At 40.8% G+C, this 17,008-nt stretch overlaps 1 protein-coding gene across 6 annotated transcripts in view; it reads right to left on the bottom strand.

The window, feature by feature from the left end:
* Nucleotides 1–17,008, bottom strand: part of MCC (MCC regulator of Wnt signaling pathway) — a 220,054-nt gene that overhangs the window by 94,342 nt on the left and 108,704 nt on the right. The window contains exon 1 of one of the 6 annotated variants that reach the window (XM_075740725.1): nt 16,063–16,170. The exons of 4 other annotated variants lie outside the window; for them this stretch is intronic. In XM_075740725.1, coding sequence (XP_075596840.1) covers nt 16,063–16,170 — 108 coding nt within the window. Of the gene's footprint in view, nt 1–3,613; nt 3,664–16,062; nt 16,171–17,008 lie in introns of those variants that run through there. One more of the 6 variants, XM_075740727.1, reaches the window with a different exon arrangement.

Raw genomic sequence — 17,008 nt, 5'->3', positions numbered from 1 at the left:
CCAGAATGGAACAAGACTCTCTCTCAGCTGAGATACTTCAAGGAAGCACCTGTTTTCTCAGTCCTCATGGCCATCCTTCTTGAGTCACAGGAAATTCAATGGGTCACAGCTTAAGCCGAATTCCTTGTTATCACTGTCTCTTCAATGTGTACCTGCATCTTCATATACTCCCACTAATCTACACAACAACCTACCTGCACTGTGTTTGGCGTCAGTCACAGACCGTACTGCCTACTTGTGCTTCCTGTCCACATCACTAATAAGGAATGTATCAATGATCTCTCCCTTTGCCTGATCTCCACCTCCCTTGGAGAGGGAAAGCTAGCACCATCCTTTTGGCAACACTCATCAGCAAGACAGAAGGGCTTACTTGCTTCACAGTAGGATTCTTCCTGAAGGTTGTCTTTTCTTCCTCTCCAGTGCCTTTCTCTATCATTAAACACCTGCTTTATGCTTTGATCATTTTGACTGTTCCCATAGTTCCCCCAGGATATCTACAACAGCATGGAAAAATGATGTTGTCTTCACATCCTAGCCTGTACCACCTCTCAAAACATCTCCGCTGTCTCTGTGGTGAATTTTTTGACCCTGTCAAAATAGGTGTTTTATTCAGATGTTTATAGAGTTCCATGGGGAAAGGCTCACTTTTCCTCATTTTTTTGAATTACTGAAGCTATCCCCTAGAGGAGGAAAAAAAGCTGTCAGGTAAGCAGGACCATGACAGATTTCTCCAAATTTAAATCTGTAAAATTTAAATAGTGTAAAAATAAATATGGCATACCCAAATTCTGAAAAGGAGAATGACAACCCTAGTGAGAAATGAGCAAGTCTGAAACAGGGCTGTGATCTCCCACTCTCGGCCTCCAGATGCTTGCTTATGCTTCCCAGAGCACCCTGTCCATAGGGGGGGTGAAAGTTATCCCCTCTGAGTGACAGAATGTGTGAACAAGTGGGTTGGGGGTGTTAATAAAAGACAGTCAGGGAGTGCAGGTGAGCAAGCAAGAGTGTCAAGACATGCACACCTGCTTCTCCAGGCACGGACCAGTGTCCCAGTGACAGCTGTAAAGCATGCGATGAGTTCAAACAAGGAAGAGGAAGAATGCTCAAGAGGAAGGCCTGCGGACAGGGGTGACCATTTAGATCGCACATAGTAGCTCTCATTGTTCACTTTGCTGTAGTATTACACAATGACAAAGGGAAGGGAAGTCTGTAATAGCAACAATAATGTGTATATTTTAGCTGGAAATAGAGGATTTACCACATTGGATTAGAAAAGCAACCTATCTGAGGTGTTGTCTTCAGTATTGATTAAAATCTTGCATTTCAGAGGCAACAAGGTCAATAAAATTTACATAGTTAATGAAATACTCTGCAGGGAAGGTTAAAACTATTCCCTACTGTATTTGCACTAAGGTAATCTGTACCATGTCATCTTCTAATATCAAGCAGAATTAGAGAATGTACCGGTAAAAATAAAAACCCCCAAGTCCTGTCTAAGCAACAGCTGCCCTTGTGATAGCAATGAAGGAAGTGAATAATGTGTTTGAACCTCTGTCGGTGCTGACGCAAGGTGGAGAAATGAATTAATAATAGAGTGGTATATGATAAATGTGACTTCTCTAAGTCCAGAGAGGCAACGGGCGCTGTACCCATCATACCTCCCATTCTTATTCGAAGTTTGGAAAGACCCTCCTTTAAGAGGAGGAAAAGGAACACAGTAAAATGACAGGTGCTGGCTTCTTCTCTAGGTGTGAAGTTTTGGTGTATACTGATTCATACAGGACGGATACAGTGCTAATGTAAACCAGCCCAAGCACCTCCAAAAGGAAGAGGAAAAAAGAAAATGAGCCAACAAGGTCAGACGCTTTGAAAGGCCTGTACCAACAAAACAGAAAGCTAGGCATAAAACAAAGCAAGAATTGTTTGCAATGTTACTTAGACGATGCCAAATAAACATACAGTGAAAGGGAAGGCTGCTGTACATCTTCATCTTATCGTAACTGCTAAAAAGTTTTCAAACTTGAGAACCAGGCTGGAAAAAAAGAATTTTTTTTTAAAGCATACATATCTTCAGAAAAAGAAAAGATTCTTTGGATTTCCCAAGAGCATGTTTTGGGGCAGAGCTCCCTCCCAACTTCCTCAACAACAGGAAAGTATCCAAGCCACAGGGAAGAGGATCCTGTACTATATAAATCCCTTCTGCCTTGTCTCAGCCGCCCAAAGCAAGTAACAACTATTTAACAAAGCAGAGGTAGTGTTTGCAGCATTCTTCAGCAGCAGTGGCCAACTCAAAGTGAAAACTGAGGTTTAGAAGCAATCCTGGATGTAGCACAGGCACTTTCATTACTCCTAACACATGCATGGAAGGAAAGAGTGAAATGGACTGCCCTTTTCTAACTTCTTTATTGTGGACTTGGTAACAAGAACTTCTGTTTGAGCAAATTGTGTGCAATTCCTGCCCTCCCTATGCTTGCTCCAATTCTGATGAACTCTGTGGCTGTCACAGCAGCACTAAATTCCAGAGGGTTCCAGAAGTCTTCACCATTGCAATTAGCATCCTTTCTCATAAGATGGAAATAAAGCAAATGCATTACAGGCTGCTGGGGCTTACCTGTACTAGCATGCACAAGAGCTGACTGGTGAAGTTTGCTTTGTTTTCTAGTAAAAGAATCTAATGTATGCAAAGATGTGGAAGCAGGTTAAAGGCTGTAACAATAGCTGTTATACACTGAGATTAAAAGGGAAATCCTTACTGAAAAAAATTGTATGTTTTTTATCAGAAAATTTTATAATCATTATGTGTTGCAACAGACCATTTTGTCTTGTTGCACACAGAAAACACTTATGTAGTCCGGTCCAAAAGAGTTTATGCTCTAGGTAAGAATGTATAGAAATTAAGTTTCCCTCAAATAGAGTGTATTCAGATGTGTGGTCTAAATGCTAACGATTATTATAATTAAGTATTATCTTGTATTTTTTATTTATCTTTAGCTCTTCTGTACTGTCAGGTAGGTTCACATCAAAACACCATTTACAACCACCATGTATTTACCATTACAATAAATGTGCTGATGTGAATTAAAAAGACTGACAACTGAAAACAAGTCTATTCTTGCAGCTGACCCCTGCCATGTTTCCAGCTAGCAATGCAAGTATAATGATGATCAAAATATAATGGCATAAATTCTTTATACTGAGGTAAAACTTGGTAAAAAGCCATTTTAAAATGTTGTCAGCACCTTATTCACAGAAATGGGTACTTTAACACAAGCGCAGGCAGAATCTCTTAAATACTTTAAAAAAATACATTTTTAGTTAAGGAGTTCAAGATGCTGCCTTTATTTCCACTACATAACCACTGCAAAAATTTTCCAAACATTTTATATAAAATAATCTTGTTAATTGTCTCTCTTGTATTAGTTGTGGGGACAGAAGTGATTAAAAGCTATGCAGAAGTTTTCAGATTTACTATGACATGAGGTTTATTTGGTTTTTTTAAGAGTACAGTTTCCATGTAACTCTCTAGATCCTTCACTGATTAAACCTTCCTAGTAAGTCAAAATTCTCTTTTCTAAAGTTTCAATGGTCTGCTCAGCCATGTAATTCATCTCACCTGTATGTCCAACATGTGATCTCCTTCCATTCTTTCGCTGCAGCTCCCATTCTCAGTATCTCACGTCAGAAATCTTTATATCCAGGCCGCTTAATTACCACCCAGCGCCACCAGCACTTCCTCTCCACGTAACCTACATTTACCTCCGAAATACAGAGTAGCAATCTCAGCACACCACCGAGGCAGTTTATGACTTGTAAGACTGCTCACAATCCTTCCTGAGATACTCGGTGAACTAATCACTCACTCACATGTTCATGTAAACGTAAAGGTATTTACAGTGCAGGAAAAAAAAAAAAAAATATGAGAATCCTGTGTTAAGTTGCTGCTCCTCCCAGTTAAGATCACGCGGAGGTTAAACACGCAGGATGGGAACATTTATTATCCAAAGCCCAACACTCTTACGTGAAAACTTAGATCAAAAAAAAGTTACAGTGTTGTTCACACAGGCTGGCACTTGTCTGAGGTCCCCCGGGGAACCTGTCCCGTTATGAAGCAGGGGGAAAAAAGCTTTAGCTGCAGAAAACGGAAGGGGGGTGGCATACAAAAAGCGCCCGGTCGCCAGCCATCTGCTCTCCTGCTGCCTTACCTGGGTCTCTCATCCTCAGCACCGCTGCGAGTACACACGGCCGGTGTCAGGGCAGCCCCAGCACACGACTTCTTGCAGAAAAAGAAACTGTCCCCCCACCGCAACCCTCCAGGTTTCCCTGCGGTAACTTCTCCCTCCCTGCCCCCACCTCCTTCCCCGCCTCGCCCTTCCCCCTTCCTCCCTCCCCCCAGCCTGGCCGAACTCCCCACGGCCACAAAGGAAAAGCTGCACGTCAGGAAAAAACGCACCACGTCGCCGAGACGTGACTGCAGCGCGACGGTTAAGCCAAATAAAGTTGTGGGAGTAAGAGGGGGGAACGCAGACTGGTGGAAATAAAGATGCCCTCAAGTCTACAGAGCTACAACAGGACACAACGACTGCCCCGTCCTGCTTTGGGAAGAAAAATAGATCAATAAACTCACCTGGACCACACAGTTTGGGTTGGTTTTGGTTGGCTTTTGGGGGGGTGTTTGTTTGTTTAGTTGAACTTTTTTTTACCCCGAGCTGTATTTCTGGCAGCGGTTTTTGTGCTGTCCCCCCGCGAGCAGAAGGTGCCTGGCTGAAGCCCCGGGAGGCAGGCAGCGCCCCGCCAGCCCTGCCCGCCCCAGCCTGCCTGCCCTGCAGAACTCTTCCCCCGAAAATCCTCTCCAGACTAAATCCTGCGCACAGCTAGGAGTTGTTTCAGCAACCGTGTGCTTCCTCTGGAAAGCCCTTCTTGTTTATGAGCGTGTGGTCACGTACATGTGTATACATATTTGGGAGAGGAAGGGGCGAGAACTAAATGTCCTGAAGAGAGGAGTGGCCAGTCCAGCAACTAGTCCTTCCAGTACACCCTGAATTAGTGCCATGCTCCCCAAACAGCAGTAAAGTTTGGAGGAAAACGGCCTCCCACTCTACCCCTGCCTTCTTCATCTACCAACATCAGGCTATTATCCTGTATCCCCTGGAGGGACCAGCGTGAACACCCACCCATCAGCACATCTCTCACCAAGTACCTTCAAGCACGTAAGTCCCGTACTGGACAGGCACTTTGCATAATTCTGCATTTTTGGCCGTTCTTTTCTCTCAGTACTTTCCACACAGTCCTCCGTATTCTGCAGATACTTATTTCTGCTGCATTTACAATTTTTACAGAATATCACAACATGCAGCAGAATACTGGTTATTTGTGAGAATTTCTGTTTTCCTGTTTCTTTATGAAAGCTCCTTATCCACATGAACAGGAAACTTTGTGGTAATCAGCCTCCTCCCTTTTGTTAAAAACACTGATGCTGACTGCCTGGGAAGCAAAAACAAATGCATCCTGAGTTCAAAGGCATTTCTGCATTCCAGTTGTTTCTCTGACAATGCTATGTTACAGAGTAGCCATTTTTTTTTTCCCAATAGCAAAGCAGCAAACTGCACTTTTAAAAAACCCACATAAACAATAAACAAAGCTTCTCATATCTGCTTTCTGAAGAACATTGCCCTTACCTTAATAAACTGCTTACTTGTCCCATTAGCAGTGAACAGAGCATCTTCTGTCTAACAAACTCTGCAATTTTTTCATCAGTGCAGCTTAATGAAGCATTAGCTAGCTTCTTTCACACCCTCAGTCTCTGCAGCGTAGGAAATAGCTTCAGCCTTCTCTGAGTCGATACCCCTGCTCTCAATGGGTATATCATGAACATGTGACAGCAAGACTTCTCCATCGAGACTCATCTCTTATCAATAAGAGCTTTCAGGATGACCCAAACCACAGATTACTTTACGTCTCAATGGTACTTTGTGGACCTTATCTAGAGGCTGGAGAACGTTCCCTTTGCATGTTACATTCCTAGATTAGCAAAAGATTTATTTTCAGGTGTACAAATTTGTAGTAAATTTCCAAGTAACAAACCTACAATAATAAACATGCATATACAACAACAGAGGACAAAACGCTCTACAGTTCAACATAAGATTAGAAGTCACAGGTTAGAAACAGATGAGAAAGAGAAAGTATTATTTTAATCTAAAGATGTGCATATTCATTTCTTTTTCACAGTGCTAAATATCACTTTCACAAAACAGCACTACATTATTTAATAGGGCAAGTTAAAACACATGATTTTTCCATTCAAGGGGCATGCAGAATGTACTATAAGAACTGCATGAGCACACAGGAAGATATTCTCATTTTCTGTGAAATATTTGAATTCTTAAAGCTGAATCTATAGTTGTCATCATCTTTAATGAACAAATAAGAAACCAAGAAAACATGACATATACAAGATAATCCTAAATCTCAGCAGAAGACCAACAAAATGAACGTGTATCATTGTCAATACTCAGCTTACAAATGTCACCACGCTAAAATCCATTCCAAATAAAGTTCTGGGTTGCAGATCCTAACAACACAGCCAACTTCAGTATGTCGCAATGTAGACTGTGGTATTACTACCCACATACGATCCATTATATTTGAAAATGCACGTTACTTGCCACTGGTGCTTGCAAGCCTTTGCCTAGAAAGGCAACGAACTAGTGGTCAGATGAATATGTTTGTCTCTTTCCCTATGGTTTAGTACAAAAGCATTACAAAGCACTTTCTTATGGAAGGAAGCCACTCTAAAGTAGTCAATAATTTGCAAGAGAATGCTCATCTCTTGCACAAATTGTCACAGAAAAATCTGCACTAATTGGCACTACATGGATGGATGGTAAACCACAAGTCTGGTTTGAATAGGAATGACAAATTTCAGTTTTGAGCTATTTTACTGAAAATTTTTAATCCCCTAAATACACTCGCACAACTGGAGTCAAACACTGGAATACAGGAATACTTTTGAAAAGATACATGTTCCTGTTACAAGCAGTAATTTGGAAATTTGATTGAATACCATAAAGAAAGTTAGATTTTGTTCATTACTTCAAGGTTTGCAACATATTTAAACAAAACTGAATTATTTGACAATATAAATAATGGCTGTTAGCTGTCTTGAGTGACATGGAGCTTCTTTGGACAGTTTTCAGAGCTCCTAACTTCACACTCTAGGGGAATAGCACTGGTAGTCATTCTAGGTTTATCTCTACAAGTCATTGTCTCCATATACATTCTACAACAGTCCTGCCTTGCAAGCTTTTACAGTTACATGATTTAAAACAAACAAACAAAAAATACCATGTTATCCATGAAGTTCTGCTGCTTTGCTATGCCAGTATTAAATGCACAGATATCTCCAGTCTATTCTTCATAATTTCTCTATAATCGCTCTGTTCCAAACCTGTTTCCAACTCTGTGCCTACCCGAAGTGCCATACCACTGCTGAGCTGTGCATTTGTGATGCATGCCAAGTTGTGCTTCCAATTCCCTCCTCATAACTGATACCAGCATGCCTCTGTAACCCTGAGGAGCTGTTCTGGATTCATCATCCAATTGCAATATTTTAAAAGGTAGTTTAAATGACAGGCAACTTCTCAGGATCTACTTGCTTCAAACACTTGTGTGCTCAAAAGCTTCTTTCTGTTCCCACCCCCTTTGGGCTATAAATAATTAAATTATAAACAAACCAACTGAAATCAACTGAATAAAGTTGCTTAAACTACATCCTAGTTACCGAAGTGAAAAAACTCTCTCTGATATCCTCATTTAAATGTATCCTTAAGGACACAAGGTTCTGACCAGCACGTTGACATGATCAAAGCACTTTAATAAAACTGTTTTGAATGAATCAGACCAGAGGTAGGTGCTTCTGACAATGGTTTAATGCATTCTCACACTATCAGAAGGAACTTCTGAAGGAAAGAGGTAAAAACTTCCCATGTATAGCACAATGAAGTGGCCAAAGCCAATGAGCACACAAGCATGTGGGTTATGGCAGACCAGCCTCTGAAGCAGTCACATTTAGAAAATAATTTGACACAGACAGGCATCCTGCCAACCAGTAATGATGACCCTAAAAGCTGTAAGTAGCTATAACCACCTCCCCACTGACCCAAAATATATCTGTTTACAGCTAACAAATAAGTAAAATAGTAATAGCAGAGTAATCCCTGGGCACCTTGCAGAAATGGTAAGCTCAAAAATAGCCTGTGTAGCAAATCTTCTTTTTTTACTTTCAGCCTTTAAACCTTCTTCCTGTTCTGGATTTTTTAAAATCATTACTTTTAAATCTGTAATTTTGTTTCAGAGAAACTACATCAATATCCAGCCAAACCACACCAAATATCTAGCCAAACCATATAAACAAAACCAGCAAGGGGTGTCAGAGAAAAATACAATAAAAGCAACAGCTCTATACACAAAATTCCTTTGGATAGATTGCAACATATTCCTCAGACAATAATCAGAAAGATGTGCTGTTGTACCAAAAGCCTGTGTTATGCCCAGTGCTCCTGAATTACGTTAGAATAGTTAGCAGCTTCATCTGACCTATTTATGTTCCCTCTTTTAATGGACATAGCTGATTCCAGAGAAGAGCTATGCAGACCATCTGTCAGAAAGACATTTCAAAAATGTTTGGAACATAGCAAAGATAACAGTGAGTGCAGTAGTTATTCATTTTTCCATTAAAAATAAGCCTTCTGAGTAATTTTTTTTTAATTTTGTTGAGTAAAATTTATATACCATCTCAAACGTAGTATTTGTTTGACTGAGGAAAACACTGAACAGACTTATCATCCTATCCCTGATCCTGCAAAAAAAAAGTAAGGAAATCTACAGTTACCAGCAAACTAATTAATATTACATAACAATCACTCCATCCTTAGCAACTCTACCATTTGAATTGCTCCAAATAAAACTAAGTATTCTAACAGACAGATGAATTGGGGCACAGCAGTAAATGCATAGAGTAGTGCTGACTGAAAGTTTATTAAAATGGGAGCAGTGCTCTGACATGCATCCCGGTCTTGTCCTTCTTTGAAAATCATGTCTTCCCTACCCTTCTTCAAAAGCAATGTGCCTGGCAAAACAATTGTTTCTGTGAAGCAATGAACTTAGGGAGAGGAGAGCTTTATATCTCGCAAACATGGCAGACAGCACTGCAGTAACATTAACCAGTGCAATATGACCAACAGATTTCAATCTGCAGGACTAAAAATTAACTCCTATTTATGTAAGCTTAAAAAAACCCCACCCAAACCAACATCTTTTTCAACAATTAGTTTCTTCTTTTGTATTTTTACATATGTACATTTATGTAACAGCTTTTACATATTTCATGCATACAAACTCTGTCTGAAAACAGCCTTTTATCTCTCTCTCAGTAATTCTCATGCAAACAGGGTTAAACTTTTGCTACTCAGGCCTTTTGCCTTCAGATTTGGCCTAAAATTGCATGCACAGGTAAATTCATGCTTATAACCAGCACTTGTAAAAATAAAGGCAGAGATGAAGATTTACCAGAACAAGTATAGGGCTGCTTACACATATCTGAACTGCAAAAAGGCATTATTTTCAAGAATACCAAATACATCTGATTGAACCAATCTTTTGGCCAATTCTGACCTGTACTCTGAAATCCCAATGATGGAAACAGACAAAATGTTCATTTGAACGCAGCCAACATAATACAAAAGGCTTCCAAGCAACAGCAGTTTATTGCAAGCTGACCTGTTTACTTTGTCCTTAGTTCTGCATTAAGAACATAATAATATATAATAACATATGTGTAATAATACACATAATACATAATAACACAATACATAATAATAACATAATTCTGTATAACACACAATTCTGCATTCTATGTTATTAATTCTGTTTCTAAATCTAAGTGCTGTCTCAGTTTAGAACAGCTTCTACAGATTTAGCTTAAGTTAGTCAAGAATAACTGAATTTCTAATTCAAAATTCCATAATTTTTCAATTCCCCCTCTCCCCTTGAATTAACTCCACGTCACGCAAGTATATAATTTTTAAAGTTCCATTTTGCTTACCACATTGACCTATGGGAAAGCTCTTCATGCCCTGGAAAACAGGCAGCTCTATTACAGTGTGAACCACATATGGATGCAAGCTGATTTGGGTGTGTCAGTGATAAACAAGTATGGACAGTGATCGCATGGAACAACTGGTTGCATTAGAGTCACAGCATTTAAAACCAGAAGAAACAGTGATGATCTAATCTGACCTCCTGCATAACACAGGCTATATAACCCCACCTAGCAATTACCTGCCGCTGTGACAAGTTTGATATGGTAACTCACCAACACTGGTTTTGCCAGATCCATTTTGAAACAGTCACCTACAATGCTAATTTGAAGCATGCTGCATCAGGCAGATTCTGCACCTCCCAAACACGCTTCCCAGAAGACAGTGTGCTCTTCTGGATCCAAAGATTACTGTCCCACATTACCATCCCACATTGTTGTGCTGACAGAGCAGTCCCTCACTAACAGGCACAAAGCGGCCGAATTAGCTCACCCTCCAGCAGCGCAACAGTCTGTCTAGCTCCTCATGGAGCACACGCACTGGATGCGACACCCAGGCAGCAGCAGCAACAGTTGCGACTGTTCCGGCCAGCAGCTCTCCAGGCAGCAGATAAAGCCAAATGCACTGTTTTAGCTCAAGGACTTGCACCCCGCCTTAGGATGAACCCCCAGGCATGACCCAAGGCAGTTCTCTTGCATGACTTCAGTGAGCCTTGTGAGAGCAAGGTATCCCACAGTTGTAACACCTAAATGAAACAATCCGAGCAAAACATTTATTCAAGTTCTAATTGTTTTTGGCACTGTCAAATAAATTATTGAGATATACTAGCGAACACCTTCCCTTTCAATACAAACATTTCAGTAAGGTTTATGTTGCAGGTATGTTTTGTAAGAACAAAGACATTTTTTGTGTCACAGAGACAAAACCAATTAGATTGATAAGATAAAATTATTTCAGGTTTTCATATTCTTCATTAAATTAGCTTTTGTACATACCTAATGTCTTATATGATCATTTAAACCAATTTGTTTGACAGCCTGAGCCCATATACAGAGAGAAATATATTTAAAATCAAGTTTTAAACTCTTGCTTTCTTTAGAACCTAGGATTTTCCAATGAATTAATTTAACTATTATCTTTTACAAATCTAGAAGATTTAAAAAGCTTTTTTTTTTTTTTTCTTTTAAAAATACATTCCCTATACCCATGGGCATTCATACTGAGAAAACTCACCCAGAAAAACATGCACCTTCTGACTGCAACCTACACACATTTGCTGCTCAGGACTTGCTCCTTCAGAATTTATCGAGTCAAAACAAAAGCAGATAACCAAAGTGGTTTACCTCAGAAATCTTTCTTCAAGTTAACTATGTCTCCTGCCCTTTCAAGTGCAGTAGTAATCAGCAGATCAAGCATTAGACAGAAAGCTTTTACGTACTGTACCTCTTCCTAGTCATTTCATACAATAAAAAGTGTTTGGAAGAGCTGCAGCACTGCAAATTGCTTGGAATGGGGAGGCAAAACAGCTGACACAATTAGAGTTAGAAAACCCACAGTGCTGTAACCGCATCTTTCAACTCGGTGCACCTTCTCCTTCTGCCGCCTCAGGTAACAACAGCTTAACTGTACTGTTAAAGAAAAGGGTTTTTTTTCTGATTTGTTTTCTTTCTGTTGCAATATGAACTAATAAGTTTGCTACTATATTAATTTCTGCTTCATTTACCACTAACAAAACCACCACTCAAGTTCTAAAAGCAGTAGTATTTCCGCAAGATATGGAACAAAACCCCCATCTTCCTTTTAATTCCAGGTTTTCTTTTTGAGTTACGCATATGGTCTACATGTTTAATACTGATACAAAAGTGCAAAGACAAAATCCTTAACAAAATACAAGGGCTCTTCTATTTTACTGATGTGTAGGTATGTTTTTGGCAGCTTCCAATCTGACACCTGTCATACTGAGGGACACAGTATTTCAGGTCTCTCTATTCTGGAGACAATTCTGCCTAATGCCTGTTCAATATCAGACTCGGTGCACCAGAATTATTTGAAGATTTTCAGCATTTATCAGAGACATGGTCAACTCATAAGTGTATAATAATCACAAGTGTATAAACTAAGGACAGCTGCTGTGTTTGTTCTTTTCCAAATACAGTAATCCTTTAGGGAGAACATTGTCAGCATAAAATATTTTATGCAGGAATACTATTTTCATGCTTTTAATTTTTATATAAAAATACAGAGAGCATGGGAGCATGTAATCCTTAAGCAAACAGAGATGTGGTTTTATGGGCCAACAGGCAATATGGCTTGAGGGAGAAGTTTCCAGCAGAATGCTCTGATCACAGGTCACTGACTTAGTTGTAAAAAGTTATTGAAGTATGCTTCCAGCTTATCAGTTTTTTAATCCTATTAAGTCGTACTGATTCCATACTTCCATGATATTACACTGATTTCCATGTTTCAGAAGGAGAAATAGTTTTAACCAGATGCATGGCTGAAAAAGCAAGGTTGTGTGGATGTCAGTATCGCCACCTTAACCACAAAGAAGATGTCTTTTGGTGTTCAGAAAACTTGGCATATAACAACTCTTGTGCTGAAGGTTCTATTTATCACTAGATAAACCAAGTAAGGTGGATTACAGCAGATGATTGCAGGAGTTTAGCTCAGCTGTTGTGAAAACAAACTTGTCTCCTCTCCATTAGGAATTTATCGTGAAATACAAAAACATTTCTTGTTGTAACAAAAACTGCAGCTGTATCCTTTCCAAACTGACAGGAGAGCAGGAGGCATGGGCAATGGCGCTGACTCACACTGCCAGGAAGTTAGCGCAGCTGAAGCAGTTCTTCCCCCTCGCCGACATCTCCAATTACCTCCAGAGTACATACCTCTTCCTGAGCCATTGCAGCTCACAGCCATGGCCACCGAGTGTGAATCACTCCCGGCTCCCGCCTGCATCACTGTGTAACAATGCAAACGATGTCCAGCTGAGCCAGACCTCTCACAGACAACAGCAACCTCAGAAAGATGGTAACAGCAGCTGGACAGCCTCAGCCATAAAAACTCACTCTGCCTGACAGCATGACTGAGAGCTCAAAATAACTTCTTTTAAAAATGCTTTTGACTTTCCCCTCAAGAGGTTCACATACTCTATGTGCAGAAATATATCCACTATATGCATATCTATTAAGAGCAGGTCACATGGTCTTCTCAGGTGTGAGATGATAAAATAGTAATTAAGTAACTTTTACACTTGCATTTTTCAGTATACACTCCTTATTTACTACAGTTACTGAAAAAGCGATCCTGATAGCTTCTGTACCTTTTACAGGTCAGTTATACTCCTGTTGTATAAGCATCACAGAGGTAACGGATCCTAGTCTAAATTTAAGCCTAAATCAAAGCCATTAATTTGTCACCCAAAACTGTTATTGCAAAAATATTTTCCCATTACAAATAGCCCCATTTTAGAATCAATTTCTCACTAGTGTCCCTTTTACACTGTTGCATGAGTACAATTGCTCTTACAGAGAGATCTTGCCACCAATTTTCCTCTTATGTTGTCTCAAAACTTTTCTCAGAATTATTTCAGTACTTTCATCCATGTAAAACAGATTTGTCTGCACATGCACTAAACTTAACACTTAGACGCACTCTTGCTCCTGAACAAATTTCCTCCAATTAGCATTCGCATTAACCTTACTTCAGAGTATTTTAATAAAAAAGTATTTACAGAATCATGTCCCCCTCCTAACACTATCCTTCACCTGAACAACCTTACATCTTGAGTTTGGAAACTAAATGATTTTTCTAAAGCTCTTTGACAAAATTAACCCCTGTTGCTCTTTTTTTTCATTGCTAGGCAATTCTCATCTACAACATTCCCAGCAGTGCCTGGTAAAATCTTTATTAATGGTAAAAGCAGATCCTCAGATTAATATGCATCTAAGGTAATATTTCACCATAACATTAGCCCTTTAAAAAAAAATAAAATCATAAAATGACCTAATGGTTGAGGATGGATGGGACCCCTGGAGGTCATCTGGTCCAACCACCTGCTCAAGCAAGGATTACCTGGATGTGGTTGCCCAGGACTGTGTCTAGATGGCTTTTGAGTATCTCCAAGGACGGAAACTCCACAACCTCTCTGGGTGAATTAGGCCAGTTCTTGGTCACCCTGTGGTGGGTTGAACCTAGCTGGAGGCCAGGTGCCCGCCAAGCTGCTCTATCACTTGCCCTTCAGCTCAATAGGGGGAGAAAAATATGACATAAGAATCATGGGTCTAGATAAGGACAGGGAGATCACTCAACAATTACAATCGCAGGCAAAACAGATGTGGCTCGGGGAAAATAATTTATTGCCAATTAAAAGTCAGAGCAGGATAATGAGAAATAAAAATAAATCTAAAAAAAACCTTCCTGCCACTGCCCATGCTCAGCTTCACTCCCCATTTCTCTCCCTCCTCCCCCCCATCAGCACAGGGGGACGGGGAATGGGGGTTGTGGTCAGTTCATCACACGATGTCTCTGCCGCTCCTTCCTCCTCAAGGGGAGGACTCCTCACACTCTGCCCCTGCTCCAGCCTGGGGGCCCTCCCACAGGAGACAGTCCTCCACTAACTTCTCCAACGTGAGTCCCTCCCACGGGCTGCAGTTCTTCACGAACTGCTCCAGCATGGGTCCCTCTCATGGGGTGCACTCCTTCAGGAACAGACTGCTCCAGCGTGGGTCCCCCACGGGGTCACAAGTCCTGCCAGCAAACCTACTCTAGCGTGGCCTCCTCTCTCCATGGATCCACAGGTCCTGCCAGGAGCTTGCTCTAGCATGGCCTTCCCACAGAGTCACAGCCTCCTTCAGGTGCCTCCACCTGTTCTAGTGTGGGGTCCTCCATGGGCTGCACGTCGATATCTGCTCCATCACAGACCTCCATGGGCTGCAGGGGGACAGCCTGCCTCACCATGGTCTTCTGCACGGGCTGCAGGGGAATCTCTGCTCCGGTGCCTGAATCACCTCCTCCCCCTCCTGCACTGACCTGGATGTCTGCAGAGTCGTTCCTCTCACATTGTCTCACTCCTCTCTCTGGCTGCAGTTGCTGTTGCACAGGTTTTCCCCACTTTTAACTCTGTTATCCCAGAGGTACTACCACCATCACTGATGGGCTCAGCCTTGGCCAGCAGTGGGTCCATCTTAGAGTGACTGGCTTTGGCTCTATGGGACGTTGGGGAAGCTTCTAGCAGCTTCTCACAGAAGACACCCCTATAGTCTCCCCTGCTACCAAAACCTTGCCATGCAAACCCAATACACACCCTCACAGGGAAAAAGCATTTCCTGATGTTCAGGAGCAACCTCCTGTGTTTTGGTGTGTGCCAAAGCTATTAGGAAGAATGCTGAGGTTATGCACTATGATCTCCAGTGAATTGCAGACATTCAATATTGCAAAGCTGTGTCTGAGTAATATCATAGCTTACTAAAAATCAAGGAATTAGCATTAAAATGTCAAATGTTAATAACTGGTTCTGGTTAGAGGCTTTCAGCCATCACCATATATTACAGCAGATGCAACAAATAAGTTTTCACATTTTTTTTAATCTTTGTAGTTAAAAACAATGTTCTTTTTGTTCTGTTTTAATGAAGGTGACAGTGAAGCACTTGCAAGTTCAACCAATAAGCCCTTTTTATGCCTCTATCTGTAGAGTCAGGACATAGACATGCTATATTCCTCAAGAAGGTGGAAACAAACACATTTTTTTAAACCTGAAAATGCCTATAGAGGAGTTGTGGTTTAACCCCGGTAGGCAGCTAAGCACCACACAGGCGCTCACTCATGGGGCAGGGTAAGAGGAAAGGAAGAGTAAAAGCAAGAAAACTTGTAGGTCAAGATAAAAATGGTTTAATAAGTGAAGGACTAGTGGAACAAGAGAGAAAGAAAACAAAACTAAACAAGTGATGCAAAAGCATTTGCTTACCATCTCCAGATGCTCACCGATGCCCAGCCGGTTTCCAAGCAAAAGATGGCTGACCCCTCCAAATCCCCTCTCTTCCTTCATATTGCTGAACATGATGCTATATGGCATGGAATATCTCTTTGGTTAGTTCAGGTCACCTGCCTAGTTTGCCCTCCCAAACTCTTGCGCACCCCCCACAGTCTATTCACTGGGAGCAGGCAGAGTGAGAAACAAAAAACCCTTGACCCTATGCAAGCGCTGTTCAGCAACAGCTAAAACATTAGTGTGTTATCTGCACTGTTTTGGTTAAAAATCTAAAACACAGCACCATATGAGCTGCTGTGAAGACAATTAACTCCATCGCAGCCAGGGCCAATACAAGAATGAAAAATTAATGCGGACAAATAACACGCTAAGGCAAGAAAACATACCTGTAACTATAAAATGAAATAAGGAGGAAATGTTAAGAAAATCTGTTTAAAAACTGTTGCTGGGAAAAGGATTGAACAAATAAAAAACAATGTGCCAATCTGAGGGTGAGGCTACTAAATGCTAAGTAACTCAGGTATGCAAAGACATTAGTGAGCTAAAAATAAAACAAAGATGGATGGGAAGGACAATCCAAGGCTGCAACAAGAAAAGTAATTAGACTACAAAAGAGCTGACTGTTAAGGAAATCCTGACTGTTAAGGAAAAGAAAATCAAGTAATGACTCTTTATTGTCTCTTAACACAAAAATAAAATTGTAACACTGGAAAAGATCAGATGCCAGGTTCAATACAAATAAAAAAAATGCCTTCACACAATGTGCCACCAGGGTTTGGGACCACTGCCCCGACATGTTGTTGAAATTTTCAGTTTACACGGATTCAAAGAATTAACATTTCCATCAATGCAAGAAAAATCCTTCAAAAACCATTAAGCAGAATGGCCAACCCCCAAAACAGGTCTAGCTCAGAAAGTCCCC

This window comes from Balearica regulorum, chromosome Z (genome assembly GCF_011004875.1).
Source record: "Balearica regulorum gibbericeps isolate bBalReg1 chromosome Z, bBalReg1.pri, whole genome shotgun sequence".
Taxonomy (NCBI): Eukaryota; Metazoa; Chordata; class Aves; order Gruiformes; family Gruidae; genus Balearica; species Balearica regulorum.
The sequence above is the reverse complement of the archived record's forward strand: the minus strand, read 5'-3'. Positions and strand labels throughout refer to the sequence as shown.